The following is a 24,791-nucleotide window of genomic DNA, read 5'->3' on the forward strand; positions in this document are numbered from 1 at the left end:
AGAACTGGGTAGGGAGATAGTAAAGGGAAACAAATAATGGCTCACAGTACCCTCCCTGGTCACAGAGTCTCACATTTCCCCTGTTTTTCAAGGTGCGTTTTATAGTTTAAGTTCTCTTCATTCAATGCAATGAAAGGCAATTCTAAAATGGACATCAATTGGCCTTTTCTTGTACGTGTTCCCCTCTCCCTCAATCTGGCCCCTCTTTTGCTTCCTTTTCCCTCTCCCTGGCGAGCGCCGGCCCTCCCAGCACGCTGGTCAGCTCCTCTCCTCTGCGCGCTCTCAGCCCCGCCCACGCGGAGCCCGAGTCACGAGGCTGGGGGCGGTGAGCCGCGAAGGGGGCGGAGCCAAGATGGGTCTCCGCAGCGCGCCTGGGCGGAGCCTGGTGCGCGGGCCGCCCTAGTATATCTGCGCCTGCGCGGCGCTGCTGCGGGGCCAGTCGGGACGGAGGAGACAAGATGGCGCTGCGGGCGGTGCGGGGGATTGTGAACGGGGCCGCACCCGAGCTACCCGTGTCCGCCAGTGGGCCCATGGCGGGATCTCGGGAGCAAGCGCTGGCAGTCAGTCGGAACTACCTCTCCCAGCCTCGCCTCAGTGAGTATTTGAAAGCAGCGGAGAAACAGTCTTCGCTTCTTCGCCTAGCCCTTTGCTCCCGCTCACCTGCTTAGCCAGCGGGCGGGGTGAATTTTTCCCCCTCTCCGGAGACCCACAAGTGTGTCTCTAGGAGATTTGCGTGTGCTTGACATTTCCACGACTTACGTGGGCAGAGCGCAAGTGCACCAGCGGGAACTTTCCTGGGGTTGGTGGGCTCGTGGCTACTGCCCTTCCCTCTCCAGCCTGCCTGGGCTGGAGCATTCACAGGCACTTGCCTGTCCCTGAGGAGCCTCGTCTCTCCGATCTTAATCTTCTCCTGACCTGGTTTGAAGGTCTAGGGGTCGAGGGAACGCCCCTTCGCATCTCCTCCCCCTGGTGAGGACCTCAGGGCAGGTCGTAAGCTTCTAGGAAGGCGGACTGTGTAGTGCCTTCGCTGACGTGGTCAGGCCTTTGGTGGATGGAGGTCAGGCCCACAGCCAGAGGGAGATGTGTCTTGTTGGGTGGAGGGGCTGCTTCGCGGGAGAACACCTAGATACCAGAGAACCTTAAGAGCTGAAAAGTACCCTGCAAGTCATCCAGTCCAGCCCTCTCATTTTACAGGTGAGAAGCCAAAGGTTCTGGGAAGATAGGACTTGCCAGGCTTCAGACATCTCTAATTATTGACAGAGCAGGAGAATGAAAATCCAGGTTTCCTAACTCCCCTTGAGCTTTTTTTTTCCTTTTTCTTCTGTCGTTGCCTCTTCAATTATTGACCAGTTAACCAAACTAGGTCGAGTGCAAAGTTCTTTGGGAAAGCCAAGCAGCTTTTCCATTATCAAGCCTATGCATATATGCTAAAGTGTTGTGATTATAAAGGGCCTTAATAAATTAGGTTTAGGTAGATGGTTCAGCAGTTCCAAAAGAAATGTTTCTTGATTATTAAAGATAATAGTTGTTAACATCAGACCTCTTCAACAGCTTCCTTAGGAACTGGGGATGAAATACTTTTTTAAAAAGCTTGGAAAAGTACCGATGTTTCCCCAAATAACCAGACTGCATTTGTGCTGTTTAATTGCCAGCCTATCTATTTGTGGGTGGCTCATTGGTTAAAAAGAATTTCAGAGGAAGGGTTTTAGTGAAGCACTCTCCAGCCTGACTAATCCCATCCTGATCTGTCACTGGGTCATGTGATAGCACTGCAGCCTAAGGAAGAATCTGTAGATTGCTGAGATGGGCTTTTTACAGTGGAAATTGTTTAAATCAGGAATGCCTGTGGGGGGTTATATGAGCTGAGGTAAATGTTTGAGAAATTGATAGATGTTGCATTCTTAAATAAACCTTGGCAAAGTGTACCTAGGAACTACCAATTCCCTTATGAATTGCATTTGTATGCTTTGCTTTGGGCAGAACAGATAGACATTAATGGTGCCTCTAGAAAAAGGTTTTAAGGGTACAGTCTTCAATGTTAATTCAGAATATATCAATGTCAATTCAGAATATGAACAAAAATAATAACATTGTTTAAAGAGTACTCTCACATGATTTCTTCACATTTTGTATGTCAACCAATGGCTGAAGAACTTCCCCACAAAACTGTTGCAGCATCTTGCTTAAAATGGGACCTTTATAGGTCAGGGATCCATTTTGTATCTCTAGTACCTTCTACATTGCCTGACATAGAAGGTATTCTATAAATTCTTGTATAACTTGCATGTAAGCCCCTTGTTTTAATAATTTAATGGGTAAATTCTTAATATGGATGGAATCAGAGTAGGGAGTTACAATACCTAATTGTTCTGAACAGTTTCCCTTCCATATGTGAGTCATTCTAAACATAAGTAATATATATGGGCTTGGAACTTCATTTGAATTTTTTTCCTATTTTGCCACATCTTTTTTGGTTCCAATTGGTGGTACTAGGAATTGAACCCATTTGTGCTCTGCCACTAAGTCACATCCCTTTTTGTTTTTTATTTTGAAACAGGACTTTACCAAATTGCTGAGGATTTCACCAAGTAGCTGAGGGTCTCACATAGTTGCTAAGGCTAGCCTTGAACTTGCACTTGCAGTCCTGCTTAGCCTCCTGAGTTGCTGGGATTACAGGCCTACACCACCACACCCAGCTTAACGTCTTAATTTTTGTAATGAAAGATTGATGATGGTATCTAAGGTGGTTGTAGCTATTTAATATATGCTTTAATTTTTCTTTCTTTTTTTTTCTTTCTCATGCTAGAGATTGAACACAGGACCTTGCACATGCTTGACAAGCTCTTCACCACTAAGCTACACACACAGCCCCTAATATATGCCTTTTGAATGAAGGAATGGAATAGTATTGGCAGTTTCACTGTACAAATTAGATCCTGTTAAGAAACAAATTCAGGATTATAGGACTGTCAAAAAAAAAAAATGGAAATATCTATTCAGCTTTGAAATTAGTAAATAATTTTGAAAACTTCAATTGAATTTCTTTTTTTTTTTCAGTAGAATTTCTAAAGTCACAGGAAAAGAAGACTTTTCTGTTAATCCTTGAGAAAAATTCAATAATATACATAGAGCTTTTCAATGCTAAATATTTTTAATTTTGTGATCTCCATTTTTCTTGAGACCCTCAATCAACTAATCTTAAGTTTCTTACATCATGAAGCAGAGCTTGCCCCAGCAAAAGTCATAAAAGAATGTTTTGCTTGCTTTTTCTAGAACTTCTCTCTCAGGTGCCTACTGCTCAGAGTTTTATCTTCTTACACAATAGAAGATGATTGCTCTGAGTTTTTGTTTTGCTATTAAGGTGGAGCCTAAAAGACTAGGACTCTTTTATTATGCAATGGCTGTTGAGTTTTCTCTTTGAATGTGTGGCAATCATTAAAGGCATTCATAGTGTTGAACAATCTCTTATCAAGCAGAAGGAAGGGGATGTCATCTGAAATATGTTCCTTAAAACCTTTGTGGATTTTGATTTTTCAGTATTTATCACGTGTATTTCAGAACCAAAGATGTGACTTTTTGGCTGTAAAATGTGTTAAGTATGTAATATAAGCATGTTTCTACTATATAGTTAGCTTTCTGATCATCCACCACACACTCACCTATGGACTCAAGTTCTTAGAATATTTCTAAGAGAAGAGCGATTTTGATAAATAAAATAATTAATAATTAACCTTTTGAAGAGCAACTTAATGTTTTTGACAGCTGTGCTTTGATATCTCTGCTTTGGACTATTTAATGGTAAAGGTGAGGAAGGCTGGATAATTGAGGGATAAAAGGTAGCAGCATCAGATGCTTAGTTTTCTTGTAGTCCAAATATCAGGAATGTGTGATCTCCATATTTTTAAATTATAGTGGGGACTAAGGTAAAAAAAAAATGCTATAGGGTCATAGAATACGAACTTTATAATTAATTAGTAAGCCTGGTTCCTCCATTTGGTAGCAGATTTCTTAGGGATTTTATTTCCTTAAATGTAAAGTGAGATTGTATCAGCCTTGCTTATTTCACAATGTTTTGTGAAGGTAAAATCAGATAATTGATCTGAAAATGATCTGTAAAAGCATGACACTCTCCAAATACAAAGTTTGGTAGTTTTTTTTTTTTTACCTTGTTTGAGTTATAATATTTATTAGCTCAATTTTCACATATCAATTTAAACATGATTCACCTCTTGTTTGTACCAGAAGTGGCCTCCTCACATTTTTCATGATTTCTAGTGAGGGAAAACTGCTGCAGCATCTCCTGAGATATTCCATTCTCTGCTAGATTTCTTCCAGCAGCTGTGACTCCACTGGAGAAAGATTGTTTTGTAGTAATGACAGAATGTGGACAAAGGGAAATAATGCCTGGGGCAAAATAGTAAAAAAAAATACCTACTTTTCTGAGCTAAAATTGCAGATTGGTGAAATTATTTGGGATGGTACTGGTATATAATTCTTGCAAATAAGTGCTAGAATGTACCCTGTCACACAAACAACCAACTTATTTCTGTTTTAGATTTTGTGTTGCAGTGGTTTAAAGACCAAATGGCTGGAGATTCAGATCCTTGGGCAAGTTACTTAATTTCTCCAGGAATAATTTTTCTCTTCTAAAATGTGAAATAATCTCTAACTCAGGTGTGTGATGGAGGTTAAATGAGAATTCCTGACAGGCACTCATTAGATGTGGCTTGGGTGTTGTTAATGTTCATCAAGTAACTTACAGGGTTTATTTGCACACTTTTTAAAGTCTAGATAATGTTGAAAATTTAGAAGACTCTTCTTTTGAGGAAGTAGAATCTCCTGTAGTAGAAGTCAGCTCCATTCACTGTTTCCAGGAAAAGCCATGACTAATGTTTCTTTTTCTTGGTCATGCTTTTTTGCTCCTGACTGGCAAAACTTCATAGTTTGGCATGAATTTGAATTTTAAACACAAGATTCCAATGCATAGTTGTTGTAGAGTTTAGATTTTCAGAAAAGAGTCTATTTTGTTAAAAATTAAAGAGAATTTTAAGAACTTGAGGGATTTTAATGATGTATTTTATTCAGGACAGAGCTTTATAAAGCTTATCTCAAAGCTTCATTCCCTTTCATTCCACACTGTTTAAATGAAGGTTTTTAGAAGGTCTGTGTTTTTGCATTTTTTTAAAAATTGGGTTTCAAGAAGACATGTTTCTGATGAAGCTCACTTCCCGTTTCTTTATAGTAATTTTAGAAATTCATTGAAAAACAATGTTTGGAGTCTTTTAAATGAGAACAATAAGGAAGGTTTTCCTAAAAGTGATAGAAAATGCCACGAAAGGAATCTTTCTAATAATTATAAGGGAAATGAGTGATCCTCTTACATTCTCATTCATTCAGGTATCTAGTTTTCAACTTGTTATATGCAAGTTGGAAAAAAACAAACAAAAAAACCTCAATCAGGTTGGGGGCCTCTGTTGAGACCATTACGGTTACTGATCATTTGTAACAGGGTGGAGGAATTGTGTTTGTAAATTTTAAAGCCCCTTGAGTGGACAGACTGGTTATAAAATGGTTTCCTCATTCTTGGGAGTTCATATTTGTGCCAGGAATCTCTGTCCAAGTTCTTTTGAAGACCTCAAATCAAGCAAGTGAAAAAATTCCTAATTGCTTAACAGCTTCATATAAATTGTTTCAGACTTTGTAATAATTTTCTTCTAAAATTTATGTCATGTATTTTTTAACTGTTTTGATTATGAAACTTAGTGAATTCTGAAGTTTTCTGTTTGAGTTCCCTTGTCCTAAACGTTCCTTTTTTTTTTTTTTCCCCCTTTGGTGCTGGGGATTGAACCCAGGGACTTGAGCATGCGAGGCAAGCAAGCTACCAACTGAGCTATATTCCCAGCTCTCTAAATGTTCTTTTTTATACCTAATCTCTTTTGCTAGGAAGGATGACTATCTTCTTTCTAAAAATGAAGGATATGGGTAATACCTTACAGAGTAACAGTTTATTTTTAGGGAATACTTGGCTGTGAATTATCAGTCTCCAACCTGGTAGTGATATTTGACTTTTTTTTTTTTAAGATTACTTATCTTAATTGACCCCTAGCATTTTATCCCATTGCTCATTATCTGTTTCTCAGGCTCTTTTCAATATTTTTTATGATTTTACTTTACGGAATACATTTTCTCACTTTTGTGAATTTTGTTGCTTCTGCTTTAGGTTAAGATTCCTTTTCCTTCCTGACCTACTTAGTTAAGTGCCACCTCCTCTATAAAGCTTTTCCTTTTCTCTCCAAGATAGGAACTTTATTATTGTGTTTTTGCTGTGCTCCCAGGAATCCTCTGCAAGCCTCAGTTAGTACCCTTATCTCAGAGCCCTTATCTCATCACATTGAAATTCCCCTCCGGGCATGAAAACTCAACTTCTAAAGGCAGGCAGCCTCTGTACCTGTTTTTGTATGGGGTGCTTAGAACAGTGGCTCAGCCAATAAGATTCAGAATATTTTTGATGAGGGTATATTATGAAAAATAGTAAGGCATATTTTACAAATTCATTTTGTTAAAAAAAATTGTGTAGCTGTTCAGTGTTCCATATTATAATAGATGGAATAAAGTAGAAGTTTTTTTGATAGTAATAGAGAAAGTAATTTAGGCTCTTGTGCTCTTGACTAAAGTTGACTCTCTGTGTTTCTTTTCAGCATACAAAACAGTTTCAGGAGTCAATGGTCCACTGGTGATCTTAGATCAAGTTAAGGTAATCCACTATCTGTTATGGTCAAGTCATTTATGTAATTAAAAGTGTGGTGTTAAGTACTATTCCATATACTTTTTTTGTTATGATTTTAAAGCTATCCTGTGGTCTGAATGTCAGTATTATGTAGGAAACAAATTGGAGACCAAAAGTCAGAACACTGGATTTCAGTACTAGTTAGTATAGGTTCTATTTGTTTCTGTGAGTTCATCATCTGCAAATTGGGGGAAGAAATCCCCAATCCTACTCAATAGTTTTATTAGATAGAAAGAAAACCAGCAATAATATTTATGAGTATGTTTTATAACCTTTAGGATATTATACAGATACATGGTATCTTATATTTTATAGTTATTTTTATAGTATTTATCTTATTTCTACTAAATTTTAAGCTGTTGAGTAAGCTTTGCTACTTTTAGAGCCTGATATTGGTTTTGAAGTAATGAATATATAAGAACAGATTATCTCAATAGTGACTATAACCTAAAACAAAGAATAGGGTATACTTATTCAGTTTGTTGTAAAAATCTTTGGGTATGTTGGATTTTTACCTATAAGTAAAAATTATAAACACTGTTAGCTTAGAAAGTGAGGCATAGACTACAGTTTAGTTGGATGTCTCAGGCTATGCTTCCTGCCTGACCTCTGTGATCAGAATGTTCTCAGAAAGTAATTTATATACCTGTTGTCTAGAAGAGTAATTCTACATTAGTTGTTCTTGGGGTGGGTCAGGGGAGAACACATGATTACCACTTTATTGACAGGGTAATGATGGTTGTATGTTTGGCCTGTGGTCCCCATGGAAGCAGAAAATAAAGTGAGAAGCATTTCTTATAAAAAAGGGCAAAGTTTGCGGTTTCTTAAGCTTATCATTAAAATAATATTTTTGTGTATGACAAGATATCTTTACAAATAAATCTTGAAATTAACCCTAGCAAGTTCACCTTCTGGCCACGGTTTCATAGTAGTCTACAAATTAGGCAAAGTCTCAACATATTGATCTCAGGATGTATAAGACTTAGGCAAGTGCCTGTTAATGTTTTATTTTAAAAAAATAGAGATTACACTTTTATTTTTGAGGAAAACATTAAGAAGCTTTATTTCTGTATCTTTTTTCGTACATTATTTGCTAAATAAATTTTGGCTAATATTTTTAATATATGTATTTTTATATTAGTTTATTATTGAAAAGCAGCTCATCAAATATTTAGGTTTCAATTGTGTTAAGATCTGAGCTCAGCCTTCCCCTGGTGGAAAATAAGAATAGTGTAGTAGAGAAGCAGATGTAGCAGAAATACTAAGAGTGTGTTGGTAAGTGCTGTCAAGGGTGATTGAGGAGGATGTGAGAATCAGTAATAGAAAGGACTTAGAAAACATCTCTGTGAAGTAATTTTAAGAGAACTAAAAAGTTTGTTACTCTGAAGTATAGCTCTTATTGAGGAAAAACTGGTAAAGAACTTTTTTTGTTTTAAAAGATAGTTCCATACCATAAAATTTGGAATGATTTTTTTTTTCCTCTTGATTTGGTTTGGTTTTTAGTTTTTGGCTTTAATTGCATGCACATATGCTTAAGGAGCAGATAATTACATGGATTCTGTTTGGATAGAAGATGGAGAGCTACTCTCCAATTTATTGTAGCATATATTAAATTCTAAAACCAGAGAACGGGTAGTGTTGGCACAGATTCCAGAATTCTTGATAAAATGTACTCCTGTCAGATAGTAGCAAAAATACCTATGTTAAAAAAGCAGTAAAATTATGACAAAGTAGTGTTGATCCCAGTAAACCAGGTTGATTTCATATAGAAAATATATCAGTTTAAAAGCAAACATTTGACTAAACTAGAAAAAAAATATATTCTTCTCAATAAATACAGAAAAAGTATCTGGTAAAGTTAACTCATTTTATTATAAAAGGAAGCCTCTTAATAAATAAGGAATAGAACAAATTAGCCTCTTTCCAGATATCCACCACCTAGCAGACAGCATCCTTAAGGAGACTCTAGAAACATTGCCAATTAAATCAGTGAAAGGAACTCTACTCTAACCCTGTTCTCAGTACTTCACTTCTGACACCAGATGTGTGGGTTTTTACCCCACAACTGTTCATGTCAGTTTTCCAACGACACCTACTGGGTGTCCTATAATTTAACTCAGTTCTGACTCTAACTGCAGACCCACAAGTTAAGGGCTTAGTTTTATAAGACTGCCTCTCTTCAGATGCCAGTCACAGATATTGGGTACCTAGATTATCCACAGCTACCTTCTGATTTGACTGTAAATTAGAGGTTCTCTTGTCACATCTCAAAACAGTTTACTATTACTGAGCTATACAAAGGATGCAAATGAACAACCAGATGAAGAGATACATAGGGTGAGGTCCTGAAGGGTCCTGAGCACAGGAACTTCTGTCCCTATGAAGCCAGGGTTGCCACCCTCTCGGCACATAGATGCATTCTCCACCAACTCTGTGAAGCTCTTTAAACCCCTTCAGTTAGGATTTTTGTGGAGACTATTACATAGTGAGATTAATTGCGTGGTGATTACATCAGTCTCCAGTCTCCCCTGCTCAAAGGACAGAGGATGAGGTGAAAGTTAAAATCCTAATGATGAGCTTGGTTCTCCTGACAACCACCTCATCCCCTCATCCTTAGGGGCTTTCCAAAAGTCTTCACCATAAGGTACACTTGGGTATGATTGAAAGAGGTGCCTTATGCATTCCTCATAGAAATAGAAAAAGCAGTCATGAAATTCATCTGGAAAAATATGAGACCCAGAATAGCTAAAGCAATCATTAGCAGGAAGAGTGAAGCAGGTGGCATCACAATACCAGACCTTAAAGTATCCTACAGAGCAATAGTAACAAAAGCAGCATGGTATTGGCACCAAAACAGACTGCTAGACCAATGGTACAGAATAAAGGACACAGACACTAACCCACAAAATTACAATTATCTTATATTAGACAAAGGTGCCAAAAACATGCATTGGAGAAAAGATAGCCTTTTCAATAAATGGTGCTGGGAAAACTGGAAATCCATGTGCAACAAAATGAAATTAAACCACTATCTCTCACCATACACAAAACTCAACTCAAAGTGGATCAAAGACCTAGGAATTAAACTAATAGAAGAAAAAAAGTAGACCCTAATCTTCATCATGTGGGATTAGGCCCCAACTTCCTTAATAAGACTCCTATAGCACAAGAATTAAAACCAATAATCCATAAATGGGATGGATTCAAACTAAAAAAGTGTTATCTCAGTAAAAGAAACAATCTGTGAGGTGAACAGAGAGCCTACATCTTGGGAGCAAATTTTTACCCCTCACACATCAGATAGAGCACTAATCTCTAGGGTATATAAAGAACTCAAAAAGCTAAGCACCGAAAAAACAAATAACCCAATCAACAAATGGGCCAAGGACCTGAACAGACACTTAACAGAAGAGGATATACAATCAATCAACAAATATATGAAAAAATGCTCATCATCTCTAGCAATCGGAGAAATGCAAATCAGAACTACACTAAGATATCATCTCACTCCAGTCAGAATGGCAGCTATTATGAAGACAAACAACAATAAGTGTTGGCAAAGATATGGGGAAAAAGGTACACTCATACATTGTTGGTGGGACTGCAAATTGGTGTAGCCAATATGGAAAGCAGTATGGAGATTCTTTGGAAATCTGGGAATGGAACCACCATTTGACCCAGCTATCCCTCTCCTTGGTCTATACCCAAAGGACTTAAAAACAGGATAGTACAGGAACACAGCCACATCAATGTTTATAGGAGCACAATTCACAATAGCTAAACTGTGGTGCCAAACTAGATTCCCTTCAGTAGATGAATGGATAAAAAAAATTGTGGCATATATTCACAATGGAATATTACTCAGCAATAAAAGAGAATAAAATCATGGCATTTGCAGGTAAATGGATGGAGTTGGAGAAGATAATGCTAAGTGAAGTTAGCCAATCCCAAAAGAACAAATGCTGAATGTTTTCTCTGATATAAGGAGGCTGACTCATAGTGGGGTAGGGAGAGGGATCATGGGAGGAAAAGACGAACTCTAGATAGGGCAGAGGGGTGGGAGGGGAAGGGATGGGGCAGGGGATTAGCAATGATGGTGGAATGTGATGGACATCATTATCCAAAGTACATGTATGAAGACATGAATTGATGTGAACATACTTTATATACAAACAAAGATATGAAAAATTGTGTTCTATATGTGTAATAAGAATTGTGATGCATTCCACTGTCATATATTTAAAAAAAAATAAAAGCAATTAAAAAAGGGGGTGCCAAATGAAAGATGCTCCTTTTACCTTTATTGCTCCTATAACTTAGGAAATTACAAGGGTTTTAGTAGCTCTGGCCAGGAATAGTACTAAGACCATACATATATTTCTTTTTATATCACAATATCAGAGTCGGGAACTAGGTGAGGATGCATTGTCTCTATCACCATCCATCTTTTGTGCTTGACATTTAGTAATGCTGCAGGGCAGAGAAATTAGAATATAATAGGATTGGAAAAGCAACAACTATAGCTATTTCTTGAAGCGATTAAACAGAAACCCCAAGTCATTAAGTGGCAAATGATTAGAAATGATGGTATAGAATAGCTTTTGGGTTCAGGAGCAGTCTTCACAAATCTGTAGTGTCCTGTAACTAATTATTTAGAGAAAACTATAAAGCAGTTGAAAGACCATGAAAGTATGCAGAATGGAATATTACTCATCCGTAAAGAAGAATGAAATTATGGCATTTGCAGGTAAATGGATGAAGCTGGAGAAAATTATGCTAAGCAAAATAAGCCAAACCCCAAAAAACAAAAGGTTGAATATTTTCTCAGATAAGCGGATGCTGATCCATGATGAGGGCTGGGGGTGCGAAGGAACTTTGGATTGTGCAGAGGGGAATGAGAGGAGGGGAGGATGTGTGGGGATGGAAGGATGATGGAGTGAGATGGACATTTTCACCCTATATAAATATTACCAGTGTGACTCCACACCATGTTCAACCAGAGGAAGGAGAAATTGTGCTCCCATTTGTGTACCGTGTGTCAAAATGCATTCAACTGTCGTGTATAACTAGTTAGAACAAATAAAAAAAATTAAAAGAAAGGGGAAAAGAACTCAGAATGCAAAGATGACGTTTTCTCTGTCCAACAACTGAAAGTTTTGAGAATTTCCTAAGGGGGAGGGGAGACCAGGAAAGGAGACCAGGAGAGAAATTAATATTCTGCTTATTTTGAATGATTCCATGTATTTTGAGTGAATGAACTCAAAGTACTAAAGGTGTTGATGCTACCCAGGTTGCACAATCAGAAGTAAACTATTGAGTGTAGGATTTGAAACATGTATAAGCAAATCAGTGGGGGAAAAAGCCCCCAAACCAGCTGTCTTCACAGCTGAGATGTCAGCTTGGTAGCTGAGACGTTGAGAGGCCATGGGAGACAACTTGTGCTAGTTATAATATTGTTGAAACATTCATTTCCCATATGAAAAATAAGAAAAATAAAGTAAGAATTGATGCCGAAAATAAACCTGGATCAATTAAAGGCATAAAAATGAAACAAGCCTATTAGAAGACAACATTGAGGCTGGGGATGTGGCTCAAGTGGTAGAATGCTCACGTAGCAGGCATGAGGAACTGGGTTCGATTCTCAGCGCCACATAAAAATAAAATGAAGACATTGTGACTACCTAAAACTAAAAAATAAATATTTTTTTAAAAATCTTTTTAAAAAAAGACAACATTGAGGACCTTTTTTTTTTTTTAATAGTTGTAGATGGACAGCATGCCTTTCTATACTCTCAAACATGTGTACAGAAGAAAAGCAATACATTTAACTTGCATGTTTTCATGGGTATAAAACTGTTCTTTACCCTAAATTGTATTTGCTGGCATTTTTCAATGGTGTGTGTTATAAGGACTTAAACTCTGGAGGATGCTATGAATTCTTACAAAGCTAAATGTTGGAGGATGGAAGGGGTGCACATGCTATGGTAGAGATGACATACAGAGTTATTTAGAGAGCTTTTAAAATGTTGGTTATTGGTCCTTTGTTTATTCCCATTTAGTTTCCCAGATATGCTGAGATTGTCCACTTGACATTACCCGATGGCACGAAGAGAAGTGGGCAGGTTCTAGAAGTTAGTGGTTCCAAAGCAGTGGTTCAGGTAAGCATCCTAATCAAAAACACATAGGGGTCAGGGGTGGATGTGCATGCCTGTAATCATAGCAGTTTGGGAGGCTGAGGTAGGAGGATAGTAAGTTCTAGATCAACCTCAACGATTTAGCAAGACTCTGTCTCAAAATAAAAAGAGCTGGGGGGTGTAGTTCCGCATTAGAGTGCCCCTGGTTTAGTCTCCAGTACCAAAAACAGAAAACACAAAGGAAATACAACTTGTTTTTTTCTTCAGAGAGTATCTTTAAAGATTGATTACTGGCTGCAGGAGAAGAATATTCATGTTTTATTGATTTTTAAATGGAAAAAATAAAAATCGTGACACCAAAGGAGAGAGAAAAAAAGTAGGATTCACTGATGATGATATGAAATCAAATGATGTCTGAGTCAGTTTCTTTAAATTATCTCTAGTTTTAGTATTATCTGATAATAAAGATAAACAGTTTTCTCAAATAAAATGCTCCCCTAAAATATGTAGGGGTTGGCAAAATTTCTGTAAGGAGTACAGAGTCAGAAAATTTTTGAGGCTTTATGGACACCGGAAGTTCTTTAATTTTCTTTCTTTTGTTCTTCACTCCTTCTTTCAACAACTCTTTTTTTCAAAAAAAAAATGTTACAAATAAACAAACAATACTAGCTTGCTTGTGGCATTTGATTTGCAAGACTCTTGGTCTAGTAAGTACCCATGATCCAAGTTGCTTTTACCCTTCTGATTAATTCTCTTTCTCGATAGGTATTTGAAGGGACTTCAGGTATAGATGCCAAGAAAACGTCCTGTGAGTTTACTGGGGATATTCTCCGAACACCAGTGTCTGAGGATATGCTTGGTAAATGGACATTGTTATTCATTCTGAGCAGAGATCTGTTTCTCTTAAAAATATTTCCTAAAACTCTTAAAAAATACTATTTGGAAGTCAAGGTGTTCTCTGCATTGCCTCACTATGTTTTACAGGCCGGGTGTTCAATGGGTCAGGAAAACCCATCGACAGAGGTCCTTCTGTACTGGCTGAAGACTTCCTCGACATCATGGGTAGGGGCACTAAATGGATTTCTTGTTTGGGGGAAATAACCTCTGTCTGTCTGGTACCTGAGAGTGGTTTTGGTGTATTTTGAGGTAGTAACCAATGTTGTAAATTATGCAGATATTTTATTTATTGATAAATTGATTTTTCCTAGAAATTGTCTTCAAATTTTTAATGTAGTATCAGTATCATAAGATATTATAAAAATCTTATTAGGGCGGGTCTGAATGTTCATAATAAAATCATGGCTGTGAAATTAGGACTTCTCTCTTGTTTGCTATACTTTTATTTCACTTTAGGAACCTCACTATTGCTGTATGTTTTGTGAGTGTCTACAGAGGACTAAAGGAAAAAAATATTTCAGATTTCAAAAATAACATTGTTTTAAGAGTAGGAGTAAATGCTTTCTGGGTTTTTTGAGCTTTTTATTTTAGTTCAATTTGATATATACTTCCATTTATAAATAATTTGTAGACATACTAAAATTTCCCCTTTTGGAATATATTAGGTCAGCCCATCAATCCTCAGTGTCGAATCTACCCAGAAGAGATGATTCAGACTGGTATTTCTGCCATAGATGGCATGAACAGTATAGCTCGGGGCCAGAAAATTCCAATCTTCTCTGCTGCTGGGTTACCACACAACGAGGTGAGAATTAGGGTCTGTTTGGTGTGAAATTTATAGGGAAGAATTTCCAAATGTATCATTTATTGAGCAACCTAATAAATACACAATACTGTTGTTTATGTAGTCCATTTACATCAACTGATCCACTTGTGGATCTTTGCAACAATTACAGAATAGTTTTGTTGAGTAAAACCACTAAAATATTTCCAGTTTCATTAATAATCACAGTTGTTAGGATAATAATTATTTTGCTATAGAAATTTTATTTTAGAATTCAACTTGGTTCTTTTAATCTTCATCAGATTGCAGCTCAAATCTGTCGCCAGGCTGGTTTGGTAAAGAAATCCAAAGATGTGGTGGATTACTGTGAGGAAAATTTTGCCATTGTATTTGCTGCTATGGGTGTAAGTATGAGGTTTTTCTGCGTTAGTATAATATGTGGAGTTAACTGCTTGTGTTGCTAGATCAATGTTGTAAACTACACATAAAGCTGACTTTATCTCTGAGTAGAGAACTTAAACAACTTGTCACTGTGGCCAAATTGAGAATTAAAGTTTAGCATTTGACTTGAAACTTAAAAGACTATTTTTCCTGCACAAAGCTGCTCTTGGTTGACTTTTGGGAAAATTTTTTGGGTACCTTAAATTTCAAGAGAAGAAACAATTCAGATCTATAGCTTGGCCTTCATCAGTAATAAATGTTGAGAGTCTTTATCTTCCCAGCACTGATGAAGTCATTGCTATTTAGGTAAACATGGAAACTGCCCGGTTCTTCAAATCTGACTTTGAAGAAAATGGCTCAATGGACAATGTCTGCCTCTTTTTGAACTTGGCTAATGACCCAACGTAAGTAAATGGAGCTATTTCTTTCTGTTTGCCCAGACTGAGGGTCAGAATGTTACCAGGAAAGCCTATGAATATAGGAATGAAGTAACCCTATATTCAGATACCAGCCCTGCTTCTTGGGAGTTATTTGGCTTTGGGCAAATTACCTAGACTCTGAAGTTCATAAAAATGTGATAAATAATACTACTCTCACAGTGTGTACATGTTAAATGGGGTCATATTTTTAATTGATACTCAAGTGACTTGTTCTTGGGAAATTTGTCTTCCATTTTTTTCCTTTGTTTCTTTTCTTACCACTCCCTCTTAATTTTGAGAATCCATGTAGCTCTGAGAAATTATGGGGCATTTATAAAATGATCAACTTAACTTTGTAGCACTAAGTAGTTCTTATATTTTAAATACATAGAATAGCCTTAATAATTTTTAAAGTCACAATTGCTTTATTGCCCTTGATTTATTGAACACTTTAGAAGGGAAACATACTGTTGTCTAGAATTGTTTTGGTTTTTCTGGCCTTTTATTTTGAGTGACCTGTGGATTATTTTTCCTTTTAGTATTGAACGAATTATCACTCCTCGCCTGGCCCTGACCACAGCTGAGTTCCTGGCGTACCAGTGTGAGAAGCATGTGTTGGTTATCCTTACAGACATGAGCTCTTATGCCGAGGCCCTTCGAGAGGTAACTTTTTCTTTTTCTTCTTATTTCCTCTATTAAACAAAATGGGTGAATTTTCAGGGTTGTCTTAACTCTATAGGCTTCTGTAGATTAATTTTCTTAATCATATTTTAAGCTCATTGCTTATGTATTAATAGAATAAAATACTTAGGAAAATAAACTTCTTTTCTGTCAGTGTGGTAGAAATGTTAGAGGGCGAGATTAAATTATTAGCCTGCTTAACACACTGTCATCTCTGTGAGCTAAGAACTGTCTGTAAAACAGTAAATAAGCTCTTCATTCAGTTACAATCCCGGAAGTTCCATTTATCTACACTGTCAGGTTTTAGCTCTTTTCAGAATTCTATTTTTAATGATGGTAGTATTTATTTAAATAAGTAGTTTAGCAACACTTTCTTTGGAACTTTTTTCCTTTAGAAAATCAAATGCCGAGCATGGTGGCACACACCTGTAATCCCAGCAGCTCAAGAGGCTGAGGCAAGAGGATCGATAGAGTTCAAAGCCAGCCTCGGCAAAAGTGAGGGCTAAGCAATTCTGTGAGACCCTGTCTCTAAATAAAATACAAAAATAGGGCTGGGGATGTGGTTCAGTGGTCGAGTGCCTCTGAGTTCAATCCCAGGGTACCAAAAATGTTTAATTTGGAATGATATTAAGATTCTTATCACCCAGAAATTTTGGGGTATCCTAATACAAGTTACTGAAATTTTTGGTAAGCATTCTTGTTGCAGAATAATTTGATTGATGATCTTAGTAGTTTTTTCCAACTCATCATTTTAAGAGATAGTATTTAAAATAAATAGGATGAGATTTTTGAATTTTAATTTGGCATATTCAAACAAACATGTTCTAACCAAGCTTTGCTTTTTATATTCTGGTATGTGATATTTTCCTTAACTGCCTGTCAGGTTTCAGCAGCCAGGGAAGAGGTCCCTGGTCGACGAGGTTTCCCAGGCTACATGTACACAGATTTAGCCACAATATATGAGCGCGCTGGTCGAGTGGAAGGTCGAAATGGCTCTATTACTCAAATCCCTATTCTTACCATGCCCAATGATGGTGAGTTCTTGGTTTTTGGGTCACAGCAGACCTAATTGTTACAAGGACTTTGATTCTAAACCAGAAGACCATCTACCTTGTTGAGTTGGAATTCTTTTGTGAGTTTATCCTCTCAGAGTTTGCCATAACTAGTTAGTTGTTTGTACTGAATTACTCACAATCATCATTATTCTTGTGGAAGAAAAGCTTCTTTGTAATTTGAATTTTAAGGTTTTATTAGTTACAGTTTGCCAGGGCACTGTTTTAGATGTAAGGAATTTAAGAATTTCTGGTTTCTGCTAAATGTAAATACTCAGTCTAGTTGGGGATGTTTCTTATGTATATGTGCTCCAGTAATGTAAGGTAGTTTATGTTAAATACCACATAAAGAGCACAGATGTAAAGACCACAAGACTCGAGACAGAACTTTTTCAACCAAGGGCTGATGGGCAGTGGCTTTTTTGCACTGTGCCTGTGAAAGCATCCAGGGCAGCACCTGCCCAAGTGTATGCTCAGGGTGACCCCTAGGTTGACAGTGTTGAGAATTCCCCTCTGTTGTCTTTTTTGAGATATTTTCAGAAATAATAATAGCTCACTATAATTGAGCACTGTTCTGGATCTTTTAAAATATTCATTCATTGGGTTATCATAGCAACTTAGAAGCAGATCTGAGGCACAGAGAGGTAATTTGTCATGGATAAGAAGTAGAACATTTACAATCTAGACAGTCTAAATTCATAATTCACGCCAATTGATACACTGTACTGCCTCTGACATGAAAATAATTTTTCCAAAGTAGTAACTAGGGCTGAGGATGTTTGGACTCAGTTGTTAGAGTGCTTGCCTCACATGCACAAGGTCCTGGGTTCAATCCCCAGTACCACCAAAAAAAAAAAAAAAAAAAAAGCCAAAGGAGTAACTAAAAATGGCTTTATTTGGTTCAGCAGATTTAGAAGTGTATGGCTCTGTGTGACCATTTCAGCACTGCCTGAGAAGCACTGCTTCGTCGTCTAGTACCCTCTTGTTTGTGTAGCCAAATGCCACATGTCTGTCTAAGGTAGCTTATGGACTAAGAGTATTCTGTCAGTATACATAAAGTTGCCACATTTCTGAATGAGAACTTGGTGTTTAAAATGGAATTTTATGAACATCAATGTGGCAGTATCCCTGTAGCAATTCACAATAGCTAGACTGTGGAACCAACCCAGATGCCCTTCAATAGATGAATGGATAAAAAAAATGTGGCATCTATACACAATGGAGTACTATGCAGCAATAAAAAAAATGACAAAATCATAGAATTTGCAGGGAAATGGATGGCACTAGAGCAGATTATGCTTAGTGAAGCTAGCCAATCCCTAAAAAACAAATACCAAATGTCTTCTTTGATAAAATGAGAGCAACTATGAACAGAGCAGGGAGGAAGAGCAGGAAGAAAAGAGTAACATTAAACAGAGACATGAGATGGGAGGGAAAGAGAGAGAAAAGGGAAATTGCATGGAAATGAAGGGAGACCCTCATTGCTATACAAAATTACATATAAGAGGTTGTGAGGGGAATGGGAAAGTAAACAAGGAGAGAAATGAATTACAGTAGATGGGGTAGAGAGAGAAGATGGGAGGGGAGGGGAGGGGGGATAGTAGGGGATAGGAAAGGTAGCAGAATACAACAATTACTAATAGGGCATTATGTAAAATTGTGGATGTGTAACCGACGTGATTCTGCAGTCTGCATTTGGGGTAAAATTGGGGTTCATAACCCACTTCAATCTAATGTATGAAATATGGTATGTCAAGAGCTTTGTAACGTTGTGAACAACCAATAAAAAAAAAATAAAAAAGAAATGGAATTTTATTTATACATTGAGGGGAAAGCACATAACTAGAAGAGAGAGTACTTTTTTTTATGAGTTCAGCCCATTTACCTTGTAGTGCCAACACAGCTGAACTATTGTAACCAAACAAATTAAATGGTATAATATGTAGCCCCTAGACACATTTGGCTCTATTTAGGCTAATAAAAAATAAATACAATTTGAAGTTAAGCTCTTCAGTTTCACTAGCTGCACTCTAGGTGTTCAGGATCACATTTGGCTAGTGGATATAATACTAACACAGGTACAGAACATTCCATCATAGAAAGTTGGTCGGTGTGGCATTCCTGGGTGATGCTGATTAGCTTCCTGTGGTCTGGTGATATGAGGTCACCACGTGCTTAACACTATGTATGTCTTCCTCTGACAGATATCACTCACCCCATCCCTGACCTGACGGGGTATATTACAGAGGGGCAGATCTATGTGGACAGACAGCTGCACAACAGACAGGTATCTGACACTTAAAAGTTCTGTGATGCTTATGGAGCCACTTACTTGGAGTGATTTAGATTTTGTTATTAAGAACTATTTTGCTTAGCAAGTTTCAACTTGAATTGCTTTTAACATGGCCATAAAGTTGTCATTTCTGGAACTACAGTTCTGGTGTGGGCAAAGTACCAGAATTAAGAATTGCCATCTTTCTTTCTTATACCTTAAAATGGAGTCAGTTGCCTCAAAGAACTTTAGCGGGTATTATATTCCATTAAGGTATAAGATCTGCCAATCTTGTTAATAATAGGAAAATAATAATTGATAATTCTGTAGTAATACTGGCTTCTAAAGTCCTTTTAGGTAGAACTATTGTTAAACTTTTAATTTTGGATTTTTTGGTTTTTTTTTGAGTCAGTTTGGAAGACTGTTTAGACTTGATGTGGTAGTGCCAAGCATATATTGAAAATTTAGTTTTTCAAAACAGTCTTGTACTGTTTTAAATTTTTCAAGTTTTTGGACTTAATTCTCAAGTATTAGGCCAGAAAGTGTTTCTTGCCAGGTGTGGTGGCAAACACCTCTAATCCCAGCGGCTCGGGAGGCTGAGGCAGGAGCATCACAAGGTCAAAGCCAGCCTCAGCAAAAGCGAGGCACTAAGCAACTCAGTGAGACCCTGTCTCTGAATAAAATACAAAATAGCTCTGGGGATGTGGCTCATTGGTTGAGTGTCCCTGAGATCAATCCCTAGTACCCCCAGTACCCCCAAAACAAGTGTTTTTTTTACTACCGTTTCTTTCCAGGAAGATATTAGAACCCATCTTATAAACAAATGCAGCAGTTTTTGTAATTTTAGGATAATAGTTTCACATTCTTCTTTACTTTACCATAGAACTTGAATTTCATACTTAAATATAGTTATCTTTTTTCCTCCCGTTCTACCCAAGATTTACCCACCTATTAATGTACTGCCCTCGCTCTCACGGTTAATGAAGTCTGCTATTGGAGAAGGTATGACCAGAAAGGATCACGCCGACGTATCTAACCAGCTGGTACGTATGTTCTGAGGATGGTGTTTAAAAGAAACAAGTGCCTTTCTCAGTCCATTCTTTTCGGCTGTTCTATTCCTCCTCTTTCTCTCATCACTTTTCTTCTTCTTGTCCAAGTAGGATTTTTAGTACTAAACTTTCATAAAGTATGTAATCATTAATTTGAACCCAAATGATATTTTTCTCATAAAGATAGATGTTAATAATCAATATTAAAACCACCAAGCTTGAAATCCATGTCCAGTGCTATAAAAGTAATTAAAAAAAAAAAAAACACACAAGCACATGGTCATTTTAATTTTTAATACTAGAGTATCCCTGAAAGAATACTTTATCATGTTTCTAGCTTAGCATGGTAAGCACCAGACCACTGAGGGGTACAGTGTGGTATACTCTTGGAAGTCCTTCATTTCCAAAGTCACATGAGCTTATTAAAGTAGAAATGATAAGCCTTTGATGTTACAAATGTTTTTTTTGAATGAAACTTGGAGATGGATTTCTCTGTATTTTAACTGAGTTCTTTTTCAGATGCTATATAAATTGTAAGGGCATTGGCATACTGAGGAAGTGTATTTTTGTAGAGTATAGTAGTATCTGTGCATTGCATGCCTGAAGGCTTCTTTGAGAGAATATAATGAAGTCCTTTTGATACAATTCACATGAAGCTCATGTGAAAGTATGTGCAATCCTGTGTCCTCTTGTGAAGAGAGCTGCAGTAGTACACATGTGCATGCCATGTCTGTTTACACGAGCTCTCTCCTCAGTACGCCTGCTACGCTATTGGGAAGGATGTGCAAGCCATGAAAGCTGTGGTGGGAGAGGAAGCCCTTACCTCAGATGATCTTCTTTACTTGGAATTTCTGCAGAAGTTTGAGAGGAACTTTATTACTCAGGGTAAGATTACTGTTTTCTTAAAAACATAAAAGACCTTTTGTAGTTTTTAAGACCCATTCTCAGAGAATTTACACTGGTCTGTACACAAGTTTCCCTCTCATTAGAGAAATTCTTCCAAGGACCTGCGTATCTTTCTTTGCCTTAACCTTCTGGCTCCTTCTCCTCTGCCATCTAAATATCTTGAGAGGATCTTAACTTGTTTATCCAGTTATTTATTTTTTCTTTATTCATTTTTTTAATCTTCTGCTTCTTGGTTGCTAATACTTGAAAAAACTCAGTTACTTTTCTGTGTTTTTTTCCTCCCCCTTAAGCATAGACTTTTCACTCTGCTGTGGCTTCTAAATTGCTGTGTATGATCCTTACCCACTTTTTATTTAGGAATGCCATTGTCATGGCACCATCCCCTCAAGCCCAGTAGGACCAGAATCAAAGGTTTTCCTAAGTGACCTCCTGTGTGTCCTCCTCCTGGTGCCATGCCTGCTATTCCACGCTCAGTAACTGGCCTTTCTTCTTAACCTTCCTTGGCTCTCCAGTAATTGAATATTTGCTAACTTGTCTTGTTCTCGCTTTAAACATCAGATCCATTTCTGTTTTCATTCCCATTACAATATCTTAGTGTGGTATTTCTCAAACTTTGATTTGCTTTTGAAGCAACTGGGAATCTTGTGAAAATGCAGATTCTGATTCTGTAGTTGTGGGTGAGGCTAGATTGACGTCCTGGGTGACGTTGAAGCTGCATGTTTCTGGCTAGCCACCCTGACACCAAGGCCCTAGACCAAAGTTTTGACCATATCCTTGGCCATTCTCCCTGACTCAAAGGTAAATCTATTGGTTGTCCCACTACTAAAAAACCTTTAGTGAGTTTTCTTATTTAATGTATGGGTTTTTAGGCTGTTTACCTGGTCCCTCCCCTGTTCCTGGTAATGCTAGAAATACTCCGTTTTTGGTAATTACAGTAGGTGTATTACTGTTGAAATAATGCCTCAAAGGATACATGTGGGATTTGTGCCCTCTTGGAAGTCTCCTTAAACATTATTCATATTAAAATTCCCAAACATAAATAATCATTGAGAGTTTTATTTCCTTAATGCGGAACCTTGATAACTGAGAAGATCTCTAGAGACAGGAATCCAGAACCCTAGCCACTCTTGATTTTTTGGTTGAAGAATGAGATTTATTTGGGGGATAGGGGTGATTCTGCTATTAAAAATAACAACTCTGAAATCCACTGACCTGTTTGAGTATTTGGGTGCTTGATTGCCATTTTTAGTGTCTGTATTCATCTTGCACAAATTCAACCATTTCTCCTGTGTTCTGACTCTTTTCTGACTAATCTCTGGACACAGCACTGGGTCTGGTTTCCATTTTTCAAGCATTCTACCCAAATGTTCAAGTTTTAGCTCAAACTGCTGTCCCCAGACACACACACTAGGCCTCCCATCGTCTCTCACCAATGGTCCCCCCTCTTCCCTGTGGTACTTTGTGCTCTTGTCTCCACACTCACTCTCTTTCGGTCTTGAGAGTCCTGACCTGTTTCCTTTCCTGTATTATGCCCACATGGCCTGCTAGTCATTTAACAGAATAAGTATTGGATAGCACTAATGAATTGGAAGTAGGAAGGACCTTGCCATTAATTCAGTGTCAATTTTTTCAGGTCCTTATGAAAACCGCACAGTTTATGAGACTTTGGACATTGGCTGGCAGCTGCTCCGAATCTTCCCCAAAGAAATGCTGAAGCGAATCCCCCAGAGCACCCTGAGCGAATTTTACCCTCGAGACTCTGCAAAGCACTAGCTGCTGCTGCTCTTGCTACTGTGGTGTGAACCTCTTGTGAAGTACTGGCTCCGTCGTCTTGATTTTTTTCGCACTCCTCCATCTCCACCTCTGTGTGGGAGTTTACCTGTTACCCTGTAATTAAAAGCAAAGAATAGGTAACATTGTGCCAGTGTTGCAATGTCTTAAACTGCTAACAGACTTCAAAATATCCCTGTTCAGAAAACCTGATCTTCAGTGCTTTGTTTAAAGTAGCTGCAGGGATGGAGGTGAAGTTTCTTATTGATGTATGTATTTGTACATAGTGGTGTAGTTGCCTAATAATGTTCTCATTGTGTGGGTCTCTCAGACCTGACCCCTCAGCCCCCTCAAGAGAATTCCTATCTGAAGCTAAATGCTTTGGTCTCAGAATTAGGAGCAAGATCAGGTCTGGAAGAAGTCTCCTTTCAAAAGAGTCATTTTCTTCTGGGTCATTGGTGTGCCTGTGGGTCTGTGCTCTGCTCTAAGCAGATGGCTTTTACTGTCCACCTGCTCTTTCCTGTGTAATGAAAAGATCAACAAAAGGCGTATCCTTTTCTCTCAGCACCTCTGAGTTCGGATTCCCTTTGAGTAACACGCAGAATCATGCCCCTTTGCACAGCGGCATTCATCTGGTTGTGGTGAGATGCCTTCCTTGGGGATCCCTACTGGGTTTCTATGCAAAGAAAATCACATAATTAAAACCACTAGTGGAGTTGTTGTTTGGAAAGAGCTGGGGTACAATAAAAGAGGAAGAAATAAAGAGCTGTAGCCCTTCTGCATGCTGACATGCCAATAGGGGTTTAAGTTTCTGTAGAGTTTAGCAGATACTAAGACAAGGTGGGGTGGGGAGCTCTCAGGTTTGTGGATATTACAGACTGTTTGGGAGCAGCCTTTGTTCCCCTGTTGGCCCTGCTTTCTGACCCAGCTCTGCCTTTTCAGGGTGGTCTTGTGGCACAGGTGGTGGAATTTCGTGCACTCCTGCTCTTTCCTGGGTGAGCCCTGAGCTTGCTTTTGTGCCATGTCTGCCGTTTGTTCGTGTTCTGTGTTACCCAGGTGCAGTAGTGACTTCCTACTCTATGCATTCCATCTTTCCAGTTGTGTAAAGGTCTGCACTTTTTTCTCTGAGGGGTGGGGGTGGGGAGACTGAGCATGATTATATTTTAATGTAGAAAATGTGACATCTGGATATAAAATGAAAATAAATGTTAAATTAAATGGATGTTACCTACAGTGACTCTGTATCTTCTCATCAGCAAAGTAATGGCAATAAGCAAATAGATGATGCGTCTCTTCAGTTCACAATTCTAACCACCATAACCCCCTGTGTTACAGGGACATGATCCATGTTTTATACCCTTGTGTCTTGCTGGCTGCCCTTTCCCACCTCTCTGGTGATCGCTCCCACAGCAACTGTAGTGTGATTCCTGGTTGAGTTTCCACAGTTACAATGTCTTTGTTTCAGACATTTTCTAGACTCTACATGCCATGTATGAAGTGGGGAGTGTGGGGGAGTGATAAGTAGAAAATGAAGTACATCTTGAATCAAGCCAGAACCGCTTCACGTAAAACCTTAGATGGGTGTCCAGTGTAAGAGAC

The 24,791-nt window shown here is 38.1% G+C and overlaps 1 protein-coding gene across 1 annotated transcript; it reads left to right on the top strand.

Annotated features, from left to right (window-relative positions):
* Window positions 1–414: 414 nt before the first annotated feature.
* Window positions 415–24,344, top strand: ATP6V1B2 (ATPase H+ transporting V1 subunit B2). Its single transcript, XM_081269400.1, has 14 exons — window positions 415–594; window positions 6,699–6,754; window positions 12,847–12,945; window positions 13,687–13,780; window positions 13,906–13,983; window positions 14,484–14,623; window positions 14,905–15,006; window positions 15,350–15,447; window positions 16,002–16,125; window positions 17,027–17,177; window positions 19,400–19,482; window positions 20,406–20,510; window positions 21,272–21,401; window positions 23,056–24,344. Exons 1-14 carry the CDS (start codon window positions 459–461, stop codon window positions 23,193–23,195), a joined length of 1,536 nt encoding a protein of 511 aa, XP_081125526.1. The 5' UTR covers window positions 415–458; the 3' UTR covers window positions 23,196–24,344.
* The last annotated feature ends 447 nt before the right edge of the window (window positions 24,345–24,791 follow it).

Source organism: Spermophilus citellus (genome assembly GCF_964194105.1).
Source record: "Spermophilus citellus genome assembly, chromosome: 16".
Lineage (NCBI taxonomy): Eukaryota > Metazoa > Chordata > Mammalia > Rodentia > Sciuridae > Spermophilus > Spermophilus citellus.